Source organism: Miniopterus natalensis, chromosome 13, assembly GCF_054644295.1.
Source record: "Miniopterus natalensis isolate mMinNat1 chromosome 13, mMinNat1.hap1, whole genome shotgun sequence".
NCBI classification, from domain to species: Eukaryota; Metazoa; Chordata; class Mammalia; order Chiroptera; family Miniopteridae; genus Miniopterus; species Miniopterus natalensis.
Genome location: NC_142093.1, coordinates 40437277 through 40464118, shown reverse-complemented (window position 1 = coordinate 40464118; position 26842 = coordinate 40437277). Strand labels below are relative to the sequence as shown.

The following is a 26842-nucleotide window of genomic DNA, read 5'->3' as shown; positions in this document are numbered from 1 at the left end:
GAAAAATGAATCAAGTTTTCATTGGGAAATTCTTTTTTTAATTCTTATTGTCGACATGATTTAGTTTTGGCTTTCTGATGATTTCAAAGAAATGTCCTGTTGGTTTCAATGTTATATTGTTGCAAAGGACTTTTTGTGGATAAAGGGAGAAAAACATTATTATATTTGAAGTTTTATTTCCCCATTCTTGGCCAGAGGGAACCAAATAATCGGCAAAAGTTGGCAAACTTTTTCTCAAAAGGCTAGATAGTAAAGTATTTTAGGCTTCGCAGGCCATAAGTTTTTTTGTCACAACTATTCATCTCTGTTGCGATGCGAGAGCAACTACAGACAGTACGCAAATGAGTGAACATGGCTGTGTTCCAATAAAGCAATATTTATAAAAACTCACAGTGGGTTCAGTTCATCCCGTGGGTTATAGAGTTTGCCACCCTCATCTGGAGTATCTGCACTGGTATGGAATTGCAGTTCCCAGATAAACACCCCAAATATAGGCATCTTCTTCTAATTGCAAAATAATGGCTCTGCAGTTAAAAGAAAAGGAAAAAAAATTGGATTGTTTCATGAAATTTCTTTTTTTAGATTAAGATTGTTTCAATGCAATTGATAGGTTTGATTAAAATATAAATATTCTGTAGTTAAAGAATTGTTTTAATTAGTATGAACATGTAGACAAGAGAGCTGAAGATACATTTTAAATGCATAAAAATATAAAAGCCTCAGCAGAATGTAAAAAAATAAGTGCGCTTTTTTTTTTTTTAAAACCTTTGTAAGATAACTCTTCAATACTTTGTTGAGAAAGTCCATATAAGAATAAGGGTAATTATTTTGATATTTTGTGTGTTGGGTTCTTAAAATATATATATTTTAGCTTTCATTGTCTCTTTGAAACCTGTTGTTTTTTTAAAAGATATTGATTGCCTAGTGTTTTTAATACAGTAAAATTGGCCTCTTTTACCTATAAACATTTTCTTCCCTTTTATGTTGCTGGATAACACAGTTAACATTTAACAGAAATGTAACTCCAATTTCTGTAAAAGTAGTTAAGAGGATATCAAGATCAGGGGCATAATTCGAAGTCCAAGAAATCAGATTTTATTTATGATACCAAACAGCTTTCTTTAAGAAAAAAATGACTATTAACTTAGAATCTAGTGGCAGCTCTTAATGTATGTCAAACCCTGGAGATACTATGGAAACTGTAATTTCTGACAGCTGTGCTTTCTTTTCCCCTCAATCTTAGCTTTTTTGTGGTTGAAGATCATATTTTACATACGACCCAGGGCCTAGTAAATAGAGCCTACATTGACGAACTATGGGAAATGGCACTTTCCAAAACCATTGCCGCACTCCGCACTCACTCGGTATGTAAGAGCCCAGAGAAGTTCTTACTTTGAGCTTATAATCTATATGCTATCCAGCGTTTTACTGTTTTTAAATAATCATATGTGTATCCCTTGAAATCTGAGCTCAGGGTGCCAGCATGGCGGGTGTCTGGTGGGACTTTCCTCCTGGTTTGCAAGTGGCTGCCTTCTTCTGCCCTCACATGGCCTTTCCTCGGGAGTGTCCTGGTGTCTCCTCACCCTTTTGTCAGGACACAATCCCATTAGATTAGGGCCCCACCCTATTACCTCACTTGATCTTAATTATCTGTCTAAAGCCCCATCTCTAAATATAGCCACACTGGGGGTTGGGCTGAATTCAGCATGTGAATGTGGGGGGACACAACATTCAGCCCATAACATCTGTTCTTTCCCAACGTATTTTGAAGGCCACCTTTACCATATGATTCTGTGTGTACTGAGGTCTGGTTTTAGGCTCTGTGGTGCTTCCTTTCCCCTTCCTTCTCTCTGTATGTCTTGAATCAGTACATTATTTTGATTATATTACATCTGATAGGTATGGTTTAATGTTTTATAGGACATGTGTATTCTTTAAAATCCTCTTTTTAAAATATGCTGACAATTTATCTTATTATTTTTCAAGATTAATTGGAGAATTACTTTGTCACATTTCTTCCACCTCTTCCCCCTATAGTCTTATTATGCAGTAAATCTGAAAATTTAATTGGAAATAATTGATATATTTCAAATTCTGGTATTTTTCACCAAGAATACATGTATTTTTCTCCAAGAATACATATTTTTTTTTTACTTGCTTTCATGTCTTTTGGTAAAATATTTTACATACTCCCCATCTAAGTCCTATGGTGCTTTATGGGAGGACACTCCAACTAACTGAGCCACCTGGCCAGGGCTCAGGTAATATTTTGAGGAAGGTTTTTCCCCACAATCATATTTATTAACTAGTATTTCTGTCATTCTATGGAAATCCTTGATTTTGTTTTATATCTGTTCATTTAAGCGATTCTACCAATTTTATTTTTTTTCCTGGGAAAAGCTGTTTTTCTTTTAGAAAACTTAGATTTCTTCCAAGCAATTTCTTTTATGTAAAGCAGTGGTTCTTAACTTTTTGTATGTGACCGATATATTTGATAAATCTGTGCCACGAATCTATAGGAGTCATCACCAGGGCAGTGTGCTCTCTTCACCATGCAATTGCATTGGGTGTCATTAAGGGCAGGACACTTTCCAAGCGTGCTGATTGAAGTATATACGGATGTAGACAAGTGATCTTAATGGAGTTTCTCTTTGTAGATCGACTGTATATTCTTTTGAATTGAAGAATAAGTGACAGAATGCCCCCCCCCCCACCTCCCCAGTAGCTCAGCATCTGTCTTCAGAGGGGGAAAGTAGATTAGTCGATGCTTAGGGGCTGGGCGTGGGTAGGAGGAGTAAGGATGTGATGACTTAAAGGGCACGGTTTTGTTTTTTTTTTGAGGTGAAGAAAATGTCCTAAAATTGACTTTATTTGTGTTTGCACATATCTGAGAATATACAAGAAACTAAAACCCAATGAATTATGCTCTTTTAATGGGTAGCTTGTGTGATATGGGAATTGTATCTCAAGAGAGCTATTAAGAAACGTTAGCATCGCCCACATTTACTCACCAAACCATTTTATCCATTAGGAGACAAAGTAGTTGATGCCACAGATGCTAATTCTATTTCATGACCCTGTTTATGGTGTCATATTACTCAGCAAATAAAACAGAATAAGAACCACCCAAACATCAAAACAAATCTCAAAACAAACTCTATATTTGAATGATTATGTTTTTTGTTTATCAAAAATTATATATATATATATATATATATATATATATATATAAAATTAACTTTCTGTGTCACTATTTAAAACTACTCTTTGCTTTTTCAATTGAATTACTGGTCTTTGCATGAATTGGAAACATTTCAAAAGCTCTAGTTCAGGTACTAATATGTGTAATAGTCTCATGCTGATTTCAAAACAATAAAGATCTTATGCAATCTGTCTCACTTAGAACTCAAATTTAGCAACATATTAAAAGGATAATATGCTAACACAAAGGAGAGTTCATATCAGGAATGGTTCAGTATTAGCTATGCTAATATAATCGCTCATATGATTATTAATATGATAAACAGATCATCTGATGATACTGAAAAAGTATTTTTAAGATTCAAAATTATGGGACAGCGTAATCCTATGTGACTCAAAAAACTTATTTTTTGGAGATATAAAATATTGCTCATTTTTTCTTATTAATAGTCAAGAGTGTGTACTGTGATAGTGATTATACTCACCCACACCCACACCCAAACCCATTCCACGTCGCACATATATTTTAAGTTCTTTTGAGTCAAAGGGGATACTAAGCATATGTGTCTTCCAGGTCCCCTAACCAAGTTCACGTGGAAGTAACATGGGGGAAAACAAACTAAAAAGAGAAACTCTACAAAGTAGCATCTATAGGCTAGAAGTTTTGAAAAATTTCTTTTAACTTAAAAATATAGATGGAATCAGAATAATGACTGAACCCGAGAATAAAAATGACATTATGTATGGTAGGGGATGGTTATTGTCAATGTAGGAGACGTTCTTCCAAGTGGAATATAGGAACACTTAAAATTCAGAGTCAAACAAATGCAGTGGGGCAGGAATGGGCATAGGATAAACCATAAAAGAAATTATTTAGAGGTTTGCTTTCCAAAACCCTTGGCCAGCCTGGTGCTTACCCAGTTCCTTTGGCCAACCTTGCCGTCTAAATAAAGGGACAGCAGCACGATCATTGAAGTTCTCTGGTGCTGCTTTTTGAACAAGGTGATCCATCTGCCCCACCCACTCACAAAGAGCTGCTTATACTCAGTGTCTTGGGAAAGAGACTTAAAACTGCAGAGGATGAAACCTGTACCAGTTATCCATACTGATCAACCTGGTCCTTTATTCCAAAACCTGAACAAACAGCCGAGAATCATAAAATATTCGCGGAAAATCAATCACAGCAAATAGGAGACAACAATAAACAAATAGAATAGCTATTCTTTAGCCAATATAAATAATTCAAGGTCTAGGAGAAAAATTTACAAAGCAATGATCATTTCTCATTTTAGGAATATAGGAGGCTATATTATTCATACCAGCCATTCGACTGGAAATAACTAGAAAAGCTGCTTTATGTATATATACCATATAAGATGTTCTCTGTGTCTTCCCTAAGGATATTAAGGACTTACCAGACCAAATTCAAGGGAAAGTGAGAGTCCAAAGAGATTGGCTAAACACAGGCTGCCTTTGCCTTGAGGTCACTTGCTAGCCCAGACAATTTGAACTTAGATTTTGACAACCTGTTGGGCCTACCCAAGATGGAGATGGAAAATACAAAAGGAAAGTTAAGAAACATAGATAATTAATGTAGAGCTTTGATTGTATCTAATAGAGATTTAGAAAGAAAGGGCAGTCACAAAGGAGGAGACTTTAATAATTAAAGAAATAAACTAAGGGAATTTCCCTGCAGTGAAGAAAGGCTATATTATTAAAGTTGAAAAGATGCATCTTGTGTCAAGCAGGGTAAATGACAGCTTACAATTTTTTCACATCTGAAATTTTATATTTTAATTTGAGGGCAAAAAATGGGCATTTTCAAACATATCAGGATTCAAAATTTACATATTATTTATCCCACCTTATTGGTGTTTTACCGTATGGAATGTAAAATGAAAAAGAAACCCAAAATATAAGAGGAGATAGGATTGAATACATTAAGTTAAAAAGAGAGTAAAACTCGTGGATAGATTTACATAACTCATTATTTGTTTGCAAAATTTAATGCTGTTAAGAATCCATACAAAAGAAGATGCTTAATGTTTAAAAAGTTTAAGTGAAAACTCCAGATTACTTCAAGTAGACTAGTGGGTAGAAAGTATATAACTTATTAATAACCACTATAAGATAATTTAGAAGAATTAATCCAGTGAAAAACATGAAAGGAAAGAAACAAACAAAGAAATAATTATAAATAGAAAACTTCAAATGGCTGGAATAGGTGCAAATATGGCAGTGGTCATGGGAACTATCAGAGTTAGAAAGTTTTATAGTTTGGTTACTAAGAGATACTCATACATAATTAAGATTATCTACAAAGATTGATTACAAAGAAAGAGGGGCTGAAATGGCAATATCCTACAAGGCAAATAGAACTGAAGCTGAAGACCATTAAATGTGGGAGGAGAGGCACATTTTGTATTAAAATCAGTTTTAGCCCACCAAAAAGACAATAGCTTATTCGCAGGAGAGAAACAAGCATAAATATATATAAAAACAAAAACTGTTAGTAATAAGAAGAGAAACTGATGAAGCAGAGCATTGTGGGAGAATTTAACACACCTTCAGAAACTGAGATGTCAAGTACACAGTAAGTAACCAAACTATAATTAAGAGAATTTGAATCTCTGAATTTTTAAAATAGTGACATGTACACCTTTGTATCGTACCCACAGAAGCTATCATCTGTGTCACTTTAGTTTTCAGATTTGTTGATGAGAGAGTGTATGTGAACTTTACTTGTAATTTTTATTTCCCTCTGTTATTTATGTTATTTTCTCTTTTGTATTCCTTATTTTGGTTAGGTTTGCTTTCTCTTTGTTTAATGAGACTTGCCTAAGATTTGTCTGTTTTACTGATTTTTTTTTAAAACTTGAGCTTTTGGTTTCATTGATCAAACTTTCATGTGTTCTCTAAGTAATTCATTTCTGCTTGTAATTTTATCAATTTTGTTGTCTCACATATGGTTTCTTCTGGCTTTTTTGGCCCCGCTTCCTTAGTTTGTTTACTTCTAATCTTTTGTGTTTTCTAATATTTGCATATAAAGAAATTTATTTTGAAAATGGCTGTAGCCACATATCACAGGTTTTGATATGAAGTATTCATTGTTCATTTAAAAAGAATCTGCAGTATCAATGTGGTTTATTCTGTAAATGAAGAGTTATTCAGAAGTGTGTTTTTAAATTTCCAAGTGTTAAGTGTAGATCATGGCTCATTGGAGTCTCTACTCAGCTCTTCCCTGCCCAGGTCTGGTGTTACCTTAAATCTGGTGTTGGACCCTCTCTTGAAAGCCTTCACCAGGTGAAGCGATAAACAATTAAATCATAATTTTGTTTTATTTTTAATAATTAAGGTGTTTTCCTAATTGTCCTTTATTTCCTTTAGTCTTACTGCTCTGATCCAAACCTCGTGTTAGATTTGAAGAACCTCATTGTGCTTTTTGCTGATACACTTCAGGTTTGTGACCTCTGTTTACATATATTTGTTAAGATTAGTCCTGCACCAGCTCTAAATCTTTTTACTGCCTACCGAAGCTTGAGTAAGTACCTTTCCGTTTTGAGCTGTGTTTCGTCCTTTCCTAGAGCTAAGTTGTTTTGTCTCTCTAGCAATTCCTGATCACCACCTTGACCTTTTATGTTCTCATAAATAGTTCCCATCCCTCTTTTTTTCCTTAGAGCAAATTATTTAATTGAACCAGCCACTACCTTAGTTTTCTTAATTTAGATACAGTCCTGAGTGACTTTAGAGTTTCTTAACTACTGTCTTGAATAATGATTATTGATTCAAACCATATATTATATTAATAAAATAACATTAGAAGTGGGTGAGATTGGTTGCTAAGAGTCACAGGCAGAGTTGTAGGGAGAACTTAGCTGATGTTATAACTTGTGTATATTGATTTTAATTTTCATCTTTTAATTGTTTTCTGATTGACTTAAATATTTTGGTATATACTTCTTTAATTCTTGAGAGATAAATACTAGGTATTAGGTGGTTACATTTAAATTGTTAGCCAAAGGAACAAAGATATCTTTCAATGCCTAATTTCTCTTATGTTAATAATTAAAAAAAAAAAAAAATCACCTTATAAAATGAAGCTATTTTCTTATTTTGTTTTAGGTTTATGGTTTTCCTGTAAATCAGCTCTTTGACATGCTGTTAGAAATCAGAGATCAATATAGTGAAACTCTGCTAAAGAAGTGGGCAGGTATTTTCAGGTGAGAAGTTATCTATAGTCATATGTGTGCATGTGTGAGCGCACACATGTGCATGTGTGTACAATGTGTTTATGCATAAGATTTTTCAGATGTAATGAGTAACAAGTGGCTTATATCTTCCAGCTGTGATTCAAGTTATGAATGGTAGTAAAAGTAAGTTGCAACGATGTCCCGTGTAAAGTTCCCAAGTTATCCCAAATCAGTGTGTTAGTGCCTACCATGTGGGGAGCCCCCAAATCCCATCGTGGCTTTTTTGTTCCCTTGAATAAATGTCAGCTATCCTGGTTCATACTATTTGTATCATCCTGTGCCTTCTTACGCAATTTTCTGTTTTCTCTCTGAGGATCGTGTCTCATCTACTGCTCTATCATGAGGTAGCAGCTTTTGAGCCCTTTTGAATAATTTAGTTTCTCTGGAACCTTTTTTGGAGACTCACCTGTGACTCCTCATCTTTTGCCTTCTCCACACACAGAGAAGAGGCCTATTACAGTCCAGTATTTGAGGCGTATTATTTAAATAGTTGTAACATGCACACAACAATAAGGACATTATTTTGTTATACCTCCCACTGGCAGGTCTCCTTGGACTGGCGCACTCCATGCCATTCACTTGAGCTGCTTGTCCTTTTGAATCTTTCCTCCTTTACTGAAGGTCGCTTCCTGCTATGGCAAGACCCCTTCCTCAGATCAGCTTCCCCTGTTTTCAAATTCTTACAGCTTTGAGATCTTACATTGCCTCTTTAATCTCAACTCTTTATAGTTTATGAACATATCTCTGATAATCACATAGTAAAACTCATTTGTATATTAATATAAACATTTATCTTTCTAAGAACCAGGTTTTTCTAATGTTACAGTTGTATTTAATGGAGGATTATCTCTAGAGGAACCTTGAAAATCAATAGCATGATCTATTCATGGTCTTAAGAGCACCTGATCTGATATATTCAATAAGTTTCTGTTTTCATTTTGATAGTATGGTGTTTGCTTTTATGGAACCCCCAGTCTAGTTAAGGGGTCAGAACCTATGAATGAAAAAAAAATCCATCCTTAATGTAGAGCAATAGATGAAGTAAATGAACATAATTTGGACTTATTATGGAAGTTATATTTCCTCATCTGCCAATTTTGAAAGTTGAATGGAAGGTCTAGTATAGGATTAAGTAACATAATCAAGTATATCTTATTTAAAAACTAAACACAAATGGAACCCCTTTGCCTTTTCCAGAGCACACATTCTTTTATTGTGAACTTACTTGCCTTAAGAGTTCAATATGTTGCCTTAAATTTTCTGTCTCATCTGTAAATCTCAAATGCTGTGAGATCATGTTTGTAATTGTGCTCTCTTTGCTTCAGAATGTAGTTTTCTTTTTTTCTTCTTTTAAGGATGTCCTTACCTGAAACAGATAGCTATGTTGTAGAAGGAATAGACTAGGGATGGGGAAATGTTTATTTTGGGTTGTGGGATATCTATATACAGCCATTGGAATTCGCCAGAAAATTACTTGTGATCACTACAGTGATTAACCCACCTACTCTTTCTTCCTTCCCTCCCCCCTCCTCCTCCCTCCCCTCCCCCTCCCCTTCCCCCTTCCCTCCCTCTCTCCTTCCTTCCTTCTTTTCTTCCTTTATTTTCTTTATAGAAATATACTTGATTCTGACAACTACAGTCCTATACCAGTAACAAGTGAAGAGATGTATAAAAAGGTGGTAGGACAATTCCCATTCCAAGATGTAGAGCTGGAAAAGGTAAGGAATAGTTTAAAATAAACTTCTGTTTGGTTTGGCATCCTTCACAAGCTTTCGTTGTATCAGTCTCATTAAAGCCATTACCTCTAACTCAGTGGGTTAGAACTACAACACCTTCAAAGGGTGCTTTGGGCTTAGGAGAACAGGAGTTTCTGTTTTGGGAGTCAGTAGATAGTTTTGGGGTCCTCCCACCTCTGAAGTATTTGGGGGATTGAAGTGTTTGGTTTATACTTTGAAGTACTTGTTTTTATTATACCCTTAGGACATTTTCTCCCCAAAACAGACAGTAAACTTTACCTTGTGTGCCATGTAATTCTGTTGGTTTTGACAAAGCACTGAGTCATGTATGTACTCCTACAATAATCACACAGACCAGTTCCGTCACCCCCCAAATCCCTCATGCTGCCCCCTCTCACCCCCAGCCTTTGGCAACCAACAATCTGGTTGCTATCCGTCTACTTTTGCCTTTTCTAGGACGCCAGCATAATTGGAATCATATAGTATGTGATCTTTTGAGACTAGTCTTTTTCACTCAGCGTAATGCTTTTGAGATTCATCTAAGTTGTTTCATGTTGTCAATAGTTCATTCCTTTTTACTGCTGAAATGTATCACAGTTTACTTTTCCCTGCGTGTTTTGGAGGACATTTCAATTATTTTAAATTTAAATTTATATCTTATTCATTTTAGCACAAGAAAACTTATAGAAATACTTTCTTAAATTGAGGTTGTTAAGCAGACAGCTCACAATGTAGAAGAAAATTCCTTTTGCATTTTAATTAATTTACAAGTATCTCCAATGTATGTTCGTTTGTGATGTGCTTTCATTAATTCTTGTATTTACAGCAACCATTTCCAAAAAAGTTTCCTTTCTCTGAATTTGTGCCAAAAGTTTACAGCCAAATTAAGGAATTTATCTACGCCTGTCTGAAATTTTCAGAAGATCTTCATCTAAGGTATGGTATGATACAGTGGAAATGCAAGAGACACTGAGATTGAGACTATATATATAAATATCCCCCAAAACTTGATATTTCTTTCAGCTTTGACTTGGAAAGTCTTAATATTTATGTAGTCCTGGTGAAAAGGAATGTTGGAAACTTTTGATTAACTTGTTTTTTGTTAATGTTACTTAGCTTATTCTCTACTATTCACTTTAAAGATTTGCATTTCAACACTTTCTCTTAGTGAAAATTCACTAGAAAAGAGTAGTATAATGTACTAGTTTTGACATTCTGTTTGATGAAATTTTAAGGCCAATGGGAGTATTACAGGTAAAATCCTTTGGACATACCCTTTTTATTTTCTTTTTCCAAATATTCTCTGGACTTGTTATAGGCATCCATACCTCCTTTAATTTATGTTTAATTACTTAGCAAACATATATCGAGCCTATTCATATACCAGATACATCCTGCTTTTTTGAGATCGTAGAAATAAAAGGTGTGGTGTTTTGCTCTTAGATATTGTCAGTATCTGCTGAGGATAATGGACATGAAAATAGACATGTAAAATACATCAGGGTGAGTGTTGTAATATATATAATGTACTTTCAAAACACCTAGAAGAACACTTAATTTGTCTTTAAAAATTTGAGGGAGAATAGTCACGATGTTTGGCTTTCTACAGGAACTTCCTTCTCTTAATGAAGCACCATTCACCCAAATCAGGAACCGAGAGTCAGTTTCAACTCCTATTGTCTATTAATAACTCCTTTTCTTTTTTGTTTTTCACCTTCACCTGAGGCTATTTTTTCCATTGATTTCTAGAGAGAGTGGAAGGGAGTCGGGGGGAGGGGAGAGAAACATTGATGTGAGAGAGACCATCTATCTTTTGTTTTTCCCGAATGTATTCTGTATTTCCCTTAGAGTCATTTCTCTAAAATCAGATCTCATTTAACTTTTGTTCTCACCTTTTCAGGGATTCCTCATGGCCTGTAGGATAAAGCTGACTCTGGCCTGACATACTTAGTTGCCTCTTCCCACGCCCCTTGTCCTAGCCTGCCCTATATATACCCTTTCCAGCTTCACATCCCAGGGTAATTTCCCTGTCGCCCCTGCTGTTTTCTGATCATAGCTTACTACTTTAAACCTCTCTGACTTTGCTCATGACTCTTTCTCTACTTCAAATCACTTTTCCCTGTTAGTGTCCTTGACTAGCTTCTAACTATCCCTCAAGATGCAACTGAAACATCATGTGCTGAATGAAGCCTTTTCAACCATTTTTTCCCTAATGGAGTTGATCTAATGCCTCCGTTGTGCTACTCCTGTACCCTGTGAACGCTCACCTTAGAGTTTATCGCTCTACTTGTGTCTGTGTGTTAGACTGCAGGTTCCTTTGTCTATTTGTTTATTGGTTTATTCTCCATACGTTCTGAGTAATCTGTTATCTGTCAGGTGGTGCTTGATAGGAAGGACATTAAGACAATGACGATATGGTCCCTGTCATCAGGGAGCCCCTAATGCATTTGAGGAACTGAGCACTTGCCGATAAGTGCTACGGTGGAGATACGTAGGCGCAACATAGGAACCAACTAAGGCAAATTGAGGAGGTTAGAAAAGGCCCCTTGGAGGGTAGAAACATTTTATGTTTTGTTCAACACAATACCTTCTGCACCCAGTTTAATAAATTTAAAAAAAAAGAACAAAGAATGAGTCAATAGAATGTACAGGATGCCAGGCAACTCTGAAAATAGGCATAATTGGAAGGTAGTTTGAGTAACGTGTTTGATAGCCATTCTTACTACGTAAAAAATGAAACATGGGGTTTGTACAATATAATTTATTTCCTCTGAAAATGAGATTGATTTCATAGAAATATTCTCTTGGAATGAGGTTATCTTTGGAAGTTGTAAACTAAAACTTATCCCCCCCCCCCCCGACTGCCCCCTGGAATGGTCTCTGGGTGCAGTTAGGTATGCCACCGTGTGTAAGTGATTACAAGTAGTCTGTCCTCTTTGGGAAAGGTAACGTGGTAAAGGGATAATGCGAGTAAATCGTTCAGAAGTCCTTTTCTTACTTGAATATATTAAGTGTTTGCCTGAAAATTCCCTTTGATATATTTAACATTGACAATTTAAAATATACATTCAATTTAGGAGGAATTTCTCCTTTTATTATTTGGTTGCCATTTACCTTATTTCCCAGACTACATTTACCTTATAACCTGTAGTGACAGAGATTACTATGACAAGTGTAGCTGTCATGGGAGGGAGGTTTTATAATGTGGGATGTGAGACATAATATATATAAAACAATTAGTTCTCTTAAACAAGGCTTTCAAAACAAGAAAAACTGCTGTATTGAGACTTTTATAAAGCTTTAAGGATAATTATTCTCAAATTAAGTTTTCATTTTTTTTCCTGCAAGAATTTTCACTTTCACATTAGGTAAAAAATGCTGAAAGAATTATAAATATTGAAAAAATATATAATTGTGAGTTCTGAGGACATAGAATTCTTTTTAGAAGAAAGTTCTTATTTAAATAGAAAATAAGTGGCATTTCTATAGTAAAATAATGTTCTAGCATTTGCACTTGAAGTAGAATACATACACACACATATATACACACACATCTCTTTTTTAAGCGATTATAATTCGACCTCTGTAAAGAATTTGGGAGATATAGAGTAACACAAAGAAGAAAACTTTGAAAGACCTAGAACTAACACACAGTGATAACCACTCTGATACACACAGCCAGCACTTTTCTTTTTTTTTAAAGCAAGTTACTATGAGCTATTTCCACTTCTGTCTATAATATCGAAAACTGGAAAGAGTATTGCTTTCTCTTTAACAATGAAAAAAACAAAACAAGCTATCAAATGAAAACTTTTCTGGAACCCATCAGGGTGCTGAAGTGACAGGATGACCAAATACACTGAAATCCAAAATGAGACTGGCCCCACCCAGGAGAGAGTTACAGGATGTGCAGACTCCTGTGCAGAGCAAGGAAGAAAGGCTTAGCTCACATACGAGTGAGAAGGTAGAAATTAATTACATCTTAATGGATCACGAATACCTTAGCTGGAGCTAGCCTGTTAGTATGGAACCCATGGTTGTGTGTCCCAGATCCAAGAGGAACTTATATTTACTTGTATGTTTTTTGCAATGGACCTTCACTGCATACTCATGAGAAAGATTGGGAGCTGGCTAAGAGATCAGAGAGGATCATCCATGATCTTACAGGCATGGAGAAGGGAATCAGCCAGTGGTGTGAAAAAGGCATGGGGCCCCACCACCCTGGTTTGGACCCCTCACTCATGCTGATCAAAAACTTTACAGCACTGGAGGGATGTGGGGAGGGAAGCAAACTGTCTTTCTGCAAGGCACAGGAAAAGACCCATTATTTCTACAGGGAGGACTGAAGTAAAAAAACATTATTTCACCCCTGGGAGAATGGCAGAAGACAGTCCTGGGCCCAGGATCTTATACCAAATTCAACTAGTGGCCTTCTAATAATGGGAGAAGGCACAAAACGGTACTAGATTCATCAGAGAGACAAAGCAGAGTGTGGCTGCCACTGGAAGGAAGGGCTGGGATGTTGAGTGAGCTCCACCCCTTAGCACCAGGCACAGAGGACCTACCTAAGACTGAGCCTGGCCAGGAAAGCAGAGAAAGTCCTTTGATCCTTGCTAATAGCATAGCAAGAAGTAAATAACAAGTGGCAGTTATTCTTGCCCCCTGGGTGATGGGCAAGAATGGAGGGGGGTGTGTGTCAGGGCGGGGGAGAGATCGGTCAATTCTGTATGGTAGGCAGACAGGTGTAGCCAAAAGCTGTGGATGATGCAGAGACTTTATGAAAAACCTTCTGGGACCCCCGCACCCACACTAGGCACATGCTAGCATTAGAAAAAATGGAAATCTATGAAGCACTGAAGGTAACCATAGCAACGAAACCCAAACCCAGTTCAAATCCTGCATATACTAATGGCTCCATGGGAGAAGAGAGATGGCCATTTACAAATATAAATACTGTTACCTCAGCCTCTACTGTTTTATTTATGATAGTCAACCTTCAGTAAAAAATGTGAGATGTGCAAAAAAGTAATTAACAACTCATTGTCAAGGGACAATGAATTCAGAAGAGCCAGACTAAGAGATGTCCAAGATGATAGAAGTATCAGTTAGGGACTTTAAAATACACATGTATGAACAAATAGGGACTTTTAGCAGACAGATGGAAATTATTGGGGAGTTAAATGGAAATGCTTGACATAAGAAACAGTTTTAGAGATGAAGAATTCCTTTGAGGGGCTCATCTCTAGATTTGACATAGCTGAGGTAAGAATTCAGTGAATTTGAAAATAGGTCAATAGAAGTTACCCAAACTGACACGAACCGAGAAAAAAAATGATGAAAGAAATAAAACAAAGTATCCAAGATCTGTGGGGCAGTTCCAGACAGTATAATTGGGGGTCTCAGAAAGGGAAGATAAAACTGGGAAGAAGTATTTTATAAGATAATGGCTGAGAGTATTATAAAAATAATAAAAAACATCAAACCAGAGATAGTCTCCCATCAATATAAACAAGAAAATAATAGCAACAACAGCAAGCACAGAAAAATACTTAAACACATAATATACAAATTGATGAAAATTAAAGGTACAGAGAATGCTTAAAAAGCATTCAGGGGACCCTGCTAGTGTGGCTCAGTGGTTGAGCATCGGCCCATGAACCAAGAGATCATGGGTTTGATCTCCAGTAGGGGGCATTCAGGAGGCAGCTGATCGATGTTTCTCTCATCGATGTTTCTGTCTCTACCTCTCCCCTCTCTCTCTAAAATCAATAAAAACATATATATTTCTAAAAAGTATCCTGTGATTTTAGATTTGTATTTTTCTCCTTTTAAATCTCTGAAGTTTTGCTTCATATATATTGAATATGTTTTCAAGTTCATACTTAGTTAATATTGTTATATCTAGTATTTATCCTTTTAAGTTTTTGAAATGTCCTTTGTTATCTGTGTTAAAAACGAGAATAATTTTAATGTCTACTTTACCCATTATTAATATAGCTGTAACTTCTTTTCTGCGGTATGCATTTGTCTCTTCTATTACTTACAGCGTTTTCTTTTTTCTTTTAACACATTTTCAAATTATTTTAACATTAAGGAAAAGTTTTGAGAGTGTTGTGATGAACTGAATACCTTTAACCCAAATTTACCAATATTTGACATTTTACCATGATTGACTTAATACCTCCCTCCCTCTCTTCCTCACTGTGTGTGTGTGTGAGTGTGATATAGTATTATAAACTTTTACGGTTGATGTTAATTTTCACTAATTATTAAGGTTTCTGTTTTCTCTGTATAGTTATCATCATTCTTTTGTCATAAGTTCGTGTTGAAATACTTCAAGATTGTATGTTTATTCTGTTACCGCATGTTCTCTACCTCTCTCCTCCTCATAGTGCCATTAATGATTCTTGTCTGAATAATTTTTTCTCTAATAATTACTAATTTGTGATTTTTAAATTCCTTGTACATGTATTAGCATTCCTTATTAAGGAGTCCTTCTCCCTCTGCTCTCTATCTGTCTGTCTGTCTGTCTGTCTATCTATCATCATCTATCTATGTATCAGTTATCCATCAGTCATCTACCTATCATTAGATCAGATTCATGGATTCTTTTTTTTTTTTTAAAATATATCTTTATTGATTTCAGAGAGAGGAAAGGAGAAGGAGAGAGATAGAAACATCAATGATGAGAGAGTCATTGATCGACTGCAGCCCGCAACCCGGGCATGTGCCCTGACCGGGAATCGAACCCTGATCGCCTGGATCCTAGGTCGATGCTTAACCGCTGAGCCACGCCCGGCTGGGCATCATGGATTCTTACTTCATTTAGTTGGTTCATTTCTTTGCTGTCTTTTTTCATTTGGGTGCTCAGATTGTCCCAGACGCATATAGCTGCGTGAGCCGCTCCACGCTGGCCCCTGTGCCTCGGTGATGATTCCCATCGGGCTTGGGCGTTTCCCCTCTTATCCATGATCTCACTAATTTCTCCAAGGAGCCCGGTTCCTTTTAGTGCTGAGTCGTATCTTGAAAATAAGATCTGGGCATGTTTCTTTATGTTAAAACTTGTCATTTTCAATCACCGATAGTTAGATATTTTTTTTTAATCTAGTCTACCTAATTGGTGTGTTTATGTCATTTAACTAGTATATTTAGTGATACGCTTAGATTTAAGCCTGCTGTCTTACTGTTGTTTTCTATTTGTCCCATTAATTTTTTACCCCCTTTTCCTAATTTCTGTCCTTCTTCTTGGTTAAGCGTTTTTGGTATTATGAATTATTTTCCCTATTGGCTTACTTGAGTATAACATTTTGTTTTATTTATTTGTTTATTTGTGTGATTTCTCTGGGGATTACAGTGTGCATCCTTAACTTACTACAATTTACCTTGAATAATATGTCACTTCATATATAACTTAAGAATCTTATAACATTATAATATAATTTATCTTTTCCCTTTATTGCTATTGTTGGCATATACTTCACTTACACACCTGTTTTTAAACCCTAAAATATGTTATTGTGTGTGCTTTGAACATTTAACAGTATTTTAAAATGAAAGGAAAATGTAGTTCTTTATACTTACCCACATATTTGCCATTTCCAGGCCATCTCATTCTTTCCTACAGGTTTAGGTTACCTTTGGTATTATTTTCCCTCAGTGTGAAGAATTTATTTTAGCATTTCTTTTAGTGCTGGTATTATATTTTCTTAGCTTTTGTTTGTCTAAACATTTTTCTTCACCTTTGTTTTCAAAAAACATATTTTTGAAGATATAGAAGTCTAGGTTGACAGTCCTCCTTTCCCTATACTTTAGAGATGTCATTCCCTGTCTGCTTCTGTTGTTGCTGAAGAGAAACAAGTCATCACTCCTGTTGTTTCTCTGAATGTATTGTCTTTTTTCTCTGGTTGCCTTTAAGATTTTCTCTCTATCTTTGCAATTTACAGTTTGACTCTGATGTTCCTATGTGGTGTTTTATTTTCATGAATTCTGTTCGGGGTGCGCTGAACTTCTTGGGTCTGTAGGTTGAAATCTTTTATCAGGTTTGGAGATGATTTTGCTGTGTCCTTAAGTATGTCCCCTTTCTCCTTTTTTCCTTCTTCTGTGACTCCTAGCTGCCTGATAAATCATTCAGGTCTCATCATTACTTGAGTGAACTGAATGTGAGTCTCAGTTATTAGTTTCAATTAATTCTGCCTTTAAATGGCATTGCAGAAGTCTTTTTCTTCTTAAGACCAACTCTGAAATTCCAAAGCTTCTATTCAGGGCCTTATCTGTAATCTTAACAGGATTTGAGCTGGGCTGGGTTTCAGCTTTAGTTAGTTTTTGCTCTCCTTTGGATTGAATTTCTGTATAACCCTGGAACCTAAATCCCTTGCAAAATTTGCAAGATTTCTCTCTGATTTCTAGCACTGCCTCCACCATTTCTTATGTAACAGAATTTTTATAGGAAAGAATTGTTGGGTCAGTATGTTTATTTTTGTTTGGGGGCTCTTCCAAGATTCCAATCTGTAATATTAGCCCACACTGTTAAAGGTTTGGCTGATTTCTCTCCATCCCACCACCGTCTCTCAGCCTATGACTCTTTTACTCCCTCCTCTGTCTGTGCCCAGATTAGGTATTGGCCTGAGAGGTGAAAGTGGCTCGTGCTCTTTGCTCACCTTTCAAGGGCTTGTTCCAGTGTGCAGTTTAGTTCATTTGCACATTACACTTCGTTGACATTTAAGGAAAATATAGCTTTTAGCTTGGACCTAGCTTTCTTGTTATGAAGATAGTGATAGTCTTTCTTGATCTTCTACGCCATCTAAAAGTGGAACTTCGGCTAGTTCTTCTTAAAGCATAATAGAGATATGTAATAAGCACATGATGCCATGACATTGATTAATATCATGGTCACCAGATTATTTTGGGCACCTGTGTTAATCATTATTATAGCAACCTGTATTTAATTACTCATGGCTCCTATTATAATTGATATGATGTAATTATGACTTTAATATATGGAGGCTGAACCCCATGACCATTTTGTTCACCATTGTGAGCTGAATATTCTACTAACACAGTGCCTAGCACCTTATATTTATGGAATGAAGTATTTCAATTCAGTAATAATTTTGGAAAGGGTAGCAGTGGGCCAGAAAGTATTGGTTAATTAAATATATCCTTACATGAACCCTGTAAAAAAATTAATATTTTTATTGATTTCAGAGAGAGGAAGGGAGAGGGAGAGAGAGAGAGATACATCAATGATGAGAGTCATTGATCAGCTGCCTCCTGCACACCCCCTGCTGGGGATCGAGCCCACAACCCAGGCATGTGCCCTGACCAGGAATTGAACTGTGACCTCCTGGATCGTAGGTTGATGCTCAACTGCTGAGCCACACCAGCCAGGCTGTGAAAGTATTTTTGTGTATTTCTTTTCCTACCTGATTATGGCCTTGCATTTTATAGTCTTATTTATTTCTAATATTTTTCTCTTTTCCATTTAGCATGACAATGTAGCTTGCCTATTATGATTTAGAATTTTAAGACTTTTAATTCAACTGTACTAAGCCTCTGATTTTCTTCTGTAGAAAGAAAAATCAATGACATAAAATTTGTGACCATTGTCCACAAATTATTGACAAAGAACTCTTCACACATCTTTATTTATAGTTAGTTCTTGATATCTATAAACAAGTATCATTACAACAGTAACCTTATTATTGAAGAACTATAGGTCTCAAAAGAATATCTCTTATAGAAATCCATCCTGGGTAATGTTTTCAGAGACTCCTGAAGGATATATAGGTCTCGAATTTAGTCTGTTCTTTGCAAGACTTCTTCCTTTTAAATTTTGCATATAAAAATAGCTTTGGTATTTTTTTACTGAATAGAAAATGTCTTCATTGATTACTCTGGGGATAGTAAGTGGGATTTTAAAACATGTATGCAGAATTAAACTACTAGCTTGAAATACTTATTTTTGAACCAGAGCAAAATAGAGATTATATGGAAGCTGATAATATAGGAGCAGAGATCCATTTTACAGGACCCTTTATCAGCTAATTGTGAAAGAAGTCTACAGAGAGACCAGATGGCAAAATTACAAATATTAATCTGTGAAGGAACTTGCAAGTATGGGAGAAATAATGGTTTTAGACTGAGGAATCATGTGGGTGAACTCTTTACTCAGAGAGTGCAGCCAGAAGTGTTTAAATGCTGTGAGGCCTTTAGAGCTAGACCGCCTGTGAACATCCCTTTTTTTTTGCTCTATACTCACTGTGTGACCTTGAGCAAGTTACTTAATTTCTCTGTGCCTCCATTTTCTCATCTGTAGAGATAATAATAAAACTACTTCATATGTTTATTGTGAAGGTTAAATGAATTTTAATTCATTAACGTACTTAGAATAATTTCTGGCACACAATAACTGTTATTTGCTGTTGCCATTATTTATTATTATTATTATTAAAGTACCACCTTGTTTGTTTGCAGAATAATTTTGCTACATTGTATGACTGACTCTTGGCATTCCTTTTTCAGCTCAACTGAAGTTGATGACATGATTAGAAAATCTACAAACCTGTTGCTAACCAGGACTCTGAGCAACTCTCTGCAGAATGTCATTAAAAGGAAGAATATTGGACTTACTGAGGTAAAGCTGCTTTTAATGGAGGCAGCCAAGGCAATATGGCAACAGATATCCTAAGCCCTGGGGTTTGTTTTTGAATTTATCATAACCTTCTCTACAGTTCATCGTATTCTTCCAGATGGACCTCTAATGGTGGAAGTGCAAAATAACTGTCTTGTGTTTTTCTTTGGTCGCCTTGGAGAAATCCATTATCAGTTTTTGAAAGTCACATTTTTACATATATACTGGCAAAGATTATAGTGAGAGTCAGTAAATAGTTAATGTTATTGACCCACAGGTAAAAATAGCTGGAAGCCAGGTAAACATTTACTTCTGTTTTGAAATGATTATTTTTTCCCCGTGTTAAGATACAAAATATTATAATGTGGGATATTGGCAGTGACTGAATTCTACTTATAACAAACTTTTTTTTACAATTGAATGTCACATATGACATTATTTAGGACAGTTTTTTACTTTGCAGAGATTTCTTTTTATTGTTTGTTATAGAAAGAATTAAGTATTGCTTTTGTGTGTCTGATAACAGGCTAACCTTATAATCAGGCAGGCTGCAGAAAAGGAATGTTGGAGTGAATAGTAGAAAGGCCTGCCTTGGTTAGGTTGTGCTGTTCTCCTTTTCTGAATCCCAAGCAGGACAAGACGTTGGTTACTTATTTTGTGAACTATCTCTACATTATAGCTCTTGATATAATTCTTCTTATGCCATTTGATTTAGCAGTCTCTTAAAAAGTCATTTGAAGCTAGTAGCATAGCAGGAACATGGTATGAGAGAAATAACTTTGGTTTCAGAAGACTCTTGAGTTTAGTTGTGGCTGTGCAATTGATTTACTGTGACAACTTAAGAGAAAGACCTAAATTCTTACTTCTTTGGTTTTCCTGATTCCATTGTCCTTTTCAAGGGCACTGTACAGATCATGTAATGATAGGAAGAAGCAGTGTGAGCTTATCGAAGTATGTAAAAATTCTTGGCACTATTTAAGTGAATGCTAAATGTTATTCATAAGTCACTGCATTTCTTTAGGCAGATACGCTTTCATGATCAATGTCTTTGCATGTGAATGAAGGAGTACCCACAGGTATCTTGGTGGTGATGGTGGTATGTACTTGTGTGGACATTCACCCAGTGATTTTTTTCCTCACCAACCACTAAATCTTTGAATAATTATATTATCCACCTTTGGAAAGAGGAGATGTTATATTCTCCTTTATAGCTGACTAAAGTGAGTTCACATCTGGAATCATCATTATAACAGGCAACATTGTGGCATGATTCCATTCACAAATACCATCTCATATAGCACAATAGCATTTGAAGCAGTGTGGGCATGTGTTATTATTCCTACTTTTATAGAAGACATATAATTAAAGTTCAAGGAGATTGCCCAAGGTCATACAGCCAGCAAAATGATAGAAATGAGACTTAAGTCCAGGTTGTTTTTCCCCAAACTTGTTGAATTTTACTCTATGTACTGCCTTTCATATTGACTTAATTATTTCATCATAACATGATAGAGATTTTTACAAGAGGTCCATAGTAACATAGAAATTGTCCTTATTGGAGATGGTTTTGTGACAGTGGAAGGATTCCCGTTGAAACAATAGAAGTATTTATAAATACAGAAAACTCAAAACAGAATTCTATTTCAGATTGTCAGACAGTTCCTTTAGGACTTAAAAGTTCCCATAAGGCAGTGTCTGCCTATCTTTTTGAGGCTACATGGTATTGTATCTCTTCTTTTTTTTGTCCATGTGCTCTATCCTTTTATCTTTTCCTGTCTATACACTGTAGTTCGTGCTTTTTTCATGGGTTCTTTGCTTCCCCATGTGGAGCCAACTCAACATTACCTCTCAGTTCTGGCACCCATTGTAACTTGAATGTCTTGCTGTCTCAGACCTTACGTGACTATCCCTAGTTCAGTCAGCAGGTACAACTGTTTCTTAGGGCTGCTTCTTCCAGGTCTGTGGGAGGAAGGGCAGTTTAGCAGTGTTTAAGAGTGTATGTTTTAAAGCAGACTGTCTGGGTTTCAATTCTAGCTCTAACCTGGACATATATGTTCTTGGGCAAATTACTTAGTTGTATATAAAAAATGGGGACAATAATAGCATGTATTTTATAGGACTGTTGTCAGAATTAAATTAACATGTAAAGTACTTAGAACACTGCCTGGTACATAGTAAATAATGCATATTGCCTGTTATTAAGAAAGAGGTCTGGGCAAGTAATGATTGTCCGGTCTGCTATAGAGATGTAGTTTTTCAATTAAGTGAAGTCAGATTAGCACAAGTTGCCCTGTTAAGATAAATAATTTGTGTATTAACAATATAATATTTATTATTATATTATAATCAGATACACACCGATCTAAGCCCTAAGGATAAATAAGTGAACAAAACCAAGAAGAACAACAAAAGAGATCCTTGCTTACATTCTGATGGCATAAAACAGATAATAAATAATAAAATAAATAAATAACTCATCCAGTATGATAAAAGATGGTGAGTGCTATGGAGGAAGAGAAAGAATCTGGATTAAGGAAATCAGGGGTATGGTGGAGATTCAAGGGTGGTTTTATTAAAAAGAGCAATACCTTGAAAGAGCATTCTTGGCAGAGGCTAGAACTGGAGCAATGGTCTGAAGGTAGTTAAGTTATTGGCAAGTTCAGGGAATAATAGGGAAGGGTAGCTGGAGTGGAGTAAGCAAGGGAAGCAAAGCAGGAGATTAGATTAGAAAGGTAGCAGGAGTTCATGGTAGGCCATTGTAAAGGGTTTGGCTTTTATTTTGAGTGAAATGGTAGAATTTTGATTAGTGACATGATCTGACATATTTCAAAAGGACAGCATTGACTGTGGTATTGAGAATAAATTCTAGGGTATAAACAGAGAGACCAGTTAGGAAGCTTTGACAACAATCGAGCAAGATTTGATGGAAGCTTGGTTGTAGCCATGGAGGTGGTGACAAGTGATCAGATTTGGAGCCTAGAGTCATCATGCTTTCCTGATGATTGAGCAAAGGAAGTGAGAAGGGAGAAGTTGAAGATAACTCTCAAGATGTTTTGATTTGAACAACCAGAAGCCTGCATATACCATGAACTATGATGACAAAACTTCACGTAGAGCTAAATTTGGGGTGGGGGTAATCTTGGGAATTTGGTTTTGGGCATATTAAATTTGTAGTATTTATTGACATATAGTATGAGATATTGAGTAAGCAGTTATATATATGAGTTTGGAGTTTGAGAAGAAGGTTTGGCCTGGAGACAAAAATTGGGAGCATAAAAATAACATTTACCATGTGACTAGATAATATTGTTGAGGGAGTATGTAAAGATGGAGACGAGGGTGAAGGACTGAACCCTTGGGCACTCCACTAGTAAGAACTCAGGAGAAAAGAGGAGCCCGTGAAGGAGACTGGGAAGGTACCACTTGGAAACAACAAGCACACGTGAAACAGGAACAGGAGAGTATGGTGTCCTGGATGCTGCGTGAAGAAAGTATATAAAGAAAGGAGAGAGGGGTCAGCTATGACAAATACTACTGGTACATTCGGTGAGATGACAACTAAGAGTTACCATTGTACTTACCAACTTAGAATAAGTTGGTGACCTAGATAAAAGCATTTTTAATAGAATGATGTAGGAAACTCCTGCCAGAGAAGGTTTAGAAGAGAATGGGTCCTATATAGAAGAAGAATTTCAAATAATTTATGTAGATTTTACCCCCTCAAGGAGGTGGAGCTTAGCTTCCCATCCCTTGTGTGAAGGCTGTGTTTAGTTACTTGCTTCCTACAGTAGACTATGGAATGAAGGAACAAGTTACTTTGCAGTAAAGAAACATGACAGACTACCTCACTCAGGTAATCAAGGTTACCGTCATCAGTGATAAGTTGTGTTGCTAGCGTGTAACTTTGATACGATGTGATGAGAAGGCAGTTCATCTCTGTGGTCCTCCTCCTAAAACCCATGGCCTCAGTCTAACCATGAGAAAAACGTTAAACAAACCCAAATTGAAGGGCATTCTACAAAATACCCGACTCAAAACTGTCAGGGTCATCAAAAACAAGGAAAGTCTGAGAAACTGTCACAGACCAGAGGAGCTAAGGAGACATTTCAACTAAATGTAATGTGGAATCTTAGATGGAATCCTGAAAAAGGTAAAAACATTCAGGAAAATCAAATGAAATCGGAATAAAGTGTGCTGTTCAGTTAATAGTAAAGTACCAATGTTGGTTCCTTAGTTGTGGCAAATGTACCGTAGTAATGTAAGATGTTAACAATGGGGGACCTGGGTGTGGAGTATTTGGGAACTCTTTGAAACTATTTTGTAAACCTAAAACTAGCCTAAAATGAAGCATTTATTTCAATTAATAATATTAAAGAGTAAAAGAGAGGAATTGGAGATAGCAAATAAAAAACGATTCTTTTGGGGAATTTTGTTACAAAGGTAAGCAAGGAAATGAGATGGTAGCCAGTAGGGGATGTGGGTTAAGCAAAAGTTTTTGTGTTTTTCTTTTTTTTAAAATTAGAAGTAATAGCGTGTTATTTCTGGTGAGAATGTACAATAGAAAGCAAAAGTTGATGTAGGAGAAAGGGGCAAGTCTCTGGAGTAATGTGGGTAGGAAAGAGAGCTTAGAATCTAGTGCACAATGAAAGGGATTGGCTTTAGGGGGTGTGAAGTTCACCGCTTGTAACAGATGAGCATCCGAGTATGTGGATGCAGATGGTGGTGGTTGGGTATATATTTTGGTGGTAGGCTCCAAATGCTCAGTTTTCTCAGTGAAAGAAAGATCTTCAGCTGAAAGTAGAGCTTGAGAGCAAATGTTGGGGTTGAAGGAGAGAAAAGAAATATTTGGGCCTATGGAAAAAATTGACTTGTTCTTGATTATGTGATCATTTTGCAGCAATAAGTGCCCACTTTGGCTAGCGGATCTCAATGAAAGTGAGACTGGCCAGCATGGCTGTACATTTTCTTAGGGCCTATTTAGCTGGAGATGCAATGAATAAGCCCATATCAATAATAGCCTTCAGGAATTTGGTATATATTATACTCAATACTTTATTATTTATATTGGTATTTATATTTAATTATAATGTATTTATTATTGCTTTGGTATCACATTGATGTTATGACCTCAATTTTAAGATGAGGAAAGATAATAACTTTGCCTAAGGCTAGGCAGCCAGTAGGTAGTTTGGAAATAAGATTTGAGGTGAGTTTTGACATATATTTTCTTTTAAAAATAAGATTTGAAGTGAGTTTGAAAGTAATATTTTTTCTGGACTTTTGCTCTTTTGCTACACTAATTTAAAACCACCAATATAGAGAGAAGGGAAATAAACCACTAGTTTATTAATCGCAGAATACCAGAGAATTAGTTAAGTTTGGAAGAAAGTTTTAAGATGAATCAAAGGACGCCCTACTTATTTGTGAATAATATGTTGATAGAAAGGTTTAAGATATAAATTGGATTTAAAATAACTTATTTATTACAGATCATAGACATATTTTACCTTCATTTTAAGTCTCTATTCAAATATCATTTCCTTAACCACCCTACCTCAAAAGAGCTCAGACCTGCCATTACCATATAAGCCCTTATTCTCACTTCTATTCTCAGTGCTTATTGCTGCCTGACATTATACTACATGTTTGTATGTGTATTTGTTTACTGTAATGCCTATGAGGTCAGGGACTTTGTTTGTGTATAATTTTGTACAGCGGTATCCCAATTCCTTAGCACATAGGAGTTCTTAACTGATGAAAGAGAGGAGAAAGAAAGAAAAAAAAAGAAAGTAGGTAGGTAGGTTCTTAGAGTAAAATTAGAGAAATTCAGTTTCTGTTGGTGAATATTGAATATTTATATTTTTATGATTATAATAGTGTCCCAGGAGACCTGAATAAATGACCAGTGCTTTGCATTCATTCACCCTTTGCTTTTAATATAATTTAGGTTGATGATCACATGGCTCTAGCCTCTGTTATTTACCTCCCACACACCATTTGTCTCCACTCCGTTAAACAGCAATGATATATCTAATGTTATGTTCGAACATTTTGTACTTAAATTTTGTCAAATATAAGCTTTGTACTAGACCTTTGAATTTTAAACCAATAGTTCCAAGTATTTTAGATATTTTCCTTGGAGATGGTATAAAATCAGCAGTTAACATTCCTTTTTGTACCCTTGCAGGGGTGAAATGGAGATAAAAATTCCTTGAAGTCTTAGGGATCATGTTTTCGAGAGTGAGAATCAAGGCCGCTGCTTCGTTCTTTATCTTCTGGCAAATATAACAGTTGAGAAGCACTGGTGGTGTGGGAAAGAGTATGACTCTCATTTACTAGCTTTGGGTTAGTCCTATTGGAGAGATTCAGTGCACTAAATTCAATTCTCTGCTTTGGGAAATAAAATAATATCAATTATAATATAAGTGGATGTAAATACCCCAGAAGTAGTTTATAGTTGAGGCTAGAAATTTGTTCTTGGAATTTAGGGCTTAGTTTTGAATTATTGAAGATGATGAAGGCATTTTCTTTTCTGAAGTTTGTCAAACATATGAACATCTATCGGTCATCATGGTTCAGGCTCTGCTGGGGTGTTTCATCAGGGTTGGAGAAGTGACTCCCACAGCCTACTCTGTGCTCTTTCTGATCAGATTCTCTGTGATACTGGGAGAGACAGAAAGATGTTCTGCTTAATGATTTTTAACCAAAGCAACTTTGGTCATTTAGCTGTGAGAGGTGATTGTTTGCTATATAGTGTTTCTTTGTTTTTTGAACACTTCTCATAGAACTTTATATAAGACCTAACCAATATCTATCTAATCTGTTGTTAGTTCCATGTCCTTGGAACAATGTTAAGGACAGTTTAGATTGCTTCAGTGATATATTTTTGTAATAGAGTGGGAAGTAGGGGTTAAAAATATCAAAGGCGCTCTAACTCTGATGGAAGTTGATATCTGAAATTGCTTCGTTTCATCCTTACATTCAAAATTACCCCCAAAGCATCTGGCTTCACATTTGTAAATGCC

At 35.9% G+C, this 26842-nt stretch overlaps 1 protein-coding gene across 1 annotated transcript in view; it reads left to right on the top strand.

Moving 5' to 3' along the window:
* Positions 1 to 26842, top strand: part of EXOC6B (exocyst complex component 6B) — a 442612-nt gene that overhangs the window by 218907 nt on the left and 196863 nt on the right. The window contains exons 11-16 of the mRNA XM_016202591.2: positions 1244 to 1364; positions 6589 to 6660; positions 7324 to 7421; positions 9064 to 9169; positions 10014 to 10123; positions 19709 to 19820. Of these exons, the coding sequence (XP_016058077.1) occupies positions 1244 to 1364; positions 6589 to 6660; positions 7324 to 7421; positions 9064 to 9169; positions 10014 to 10123; positions 19709 to 19820 (619 nt within the window). The remainder of the gene's footprint in view (positions 1 to 1243; positions 1365 to 6588; positions 6661 to 7323; positions 7422 to 9063; positions 9170 to 10013; positions 10124 to 19708; positions 19821 to 26842) is intronic.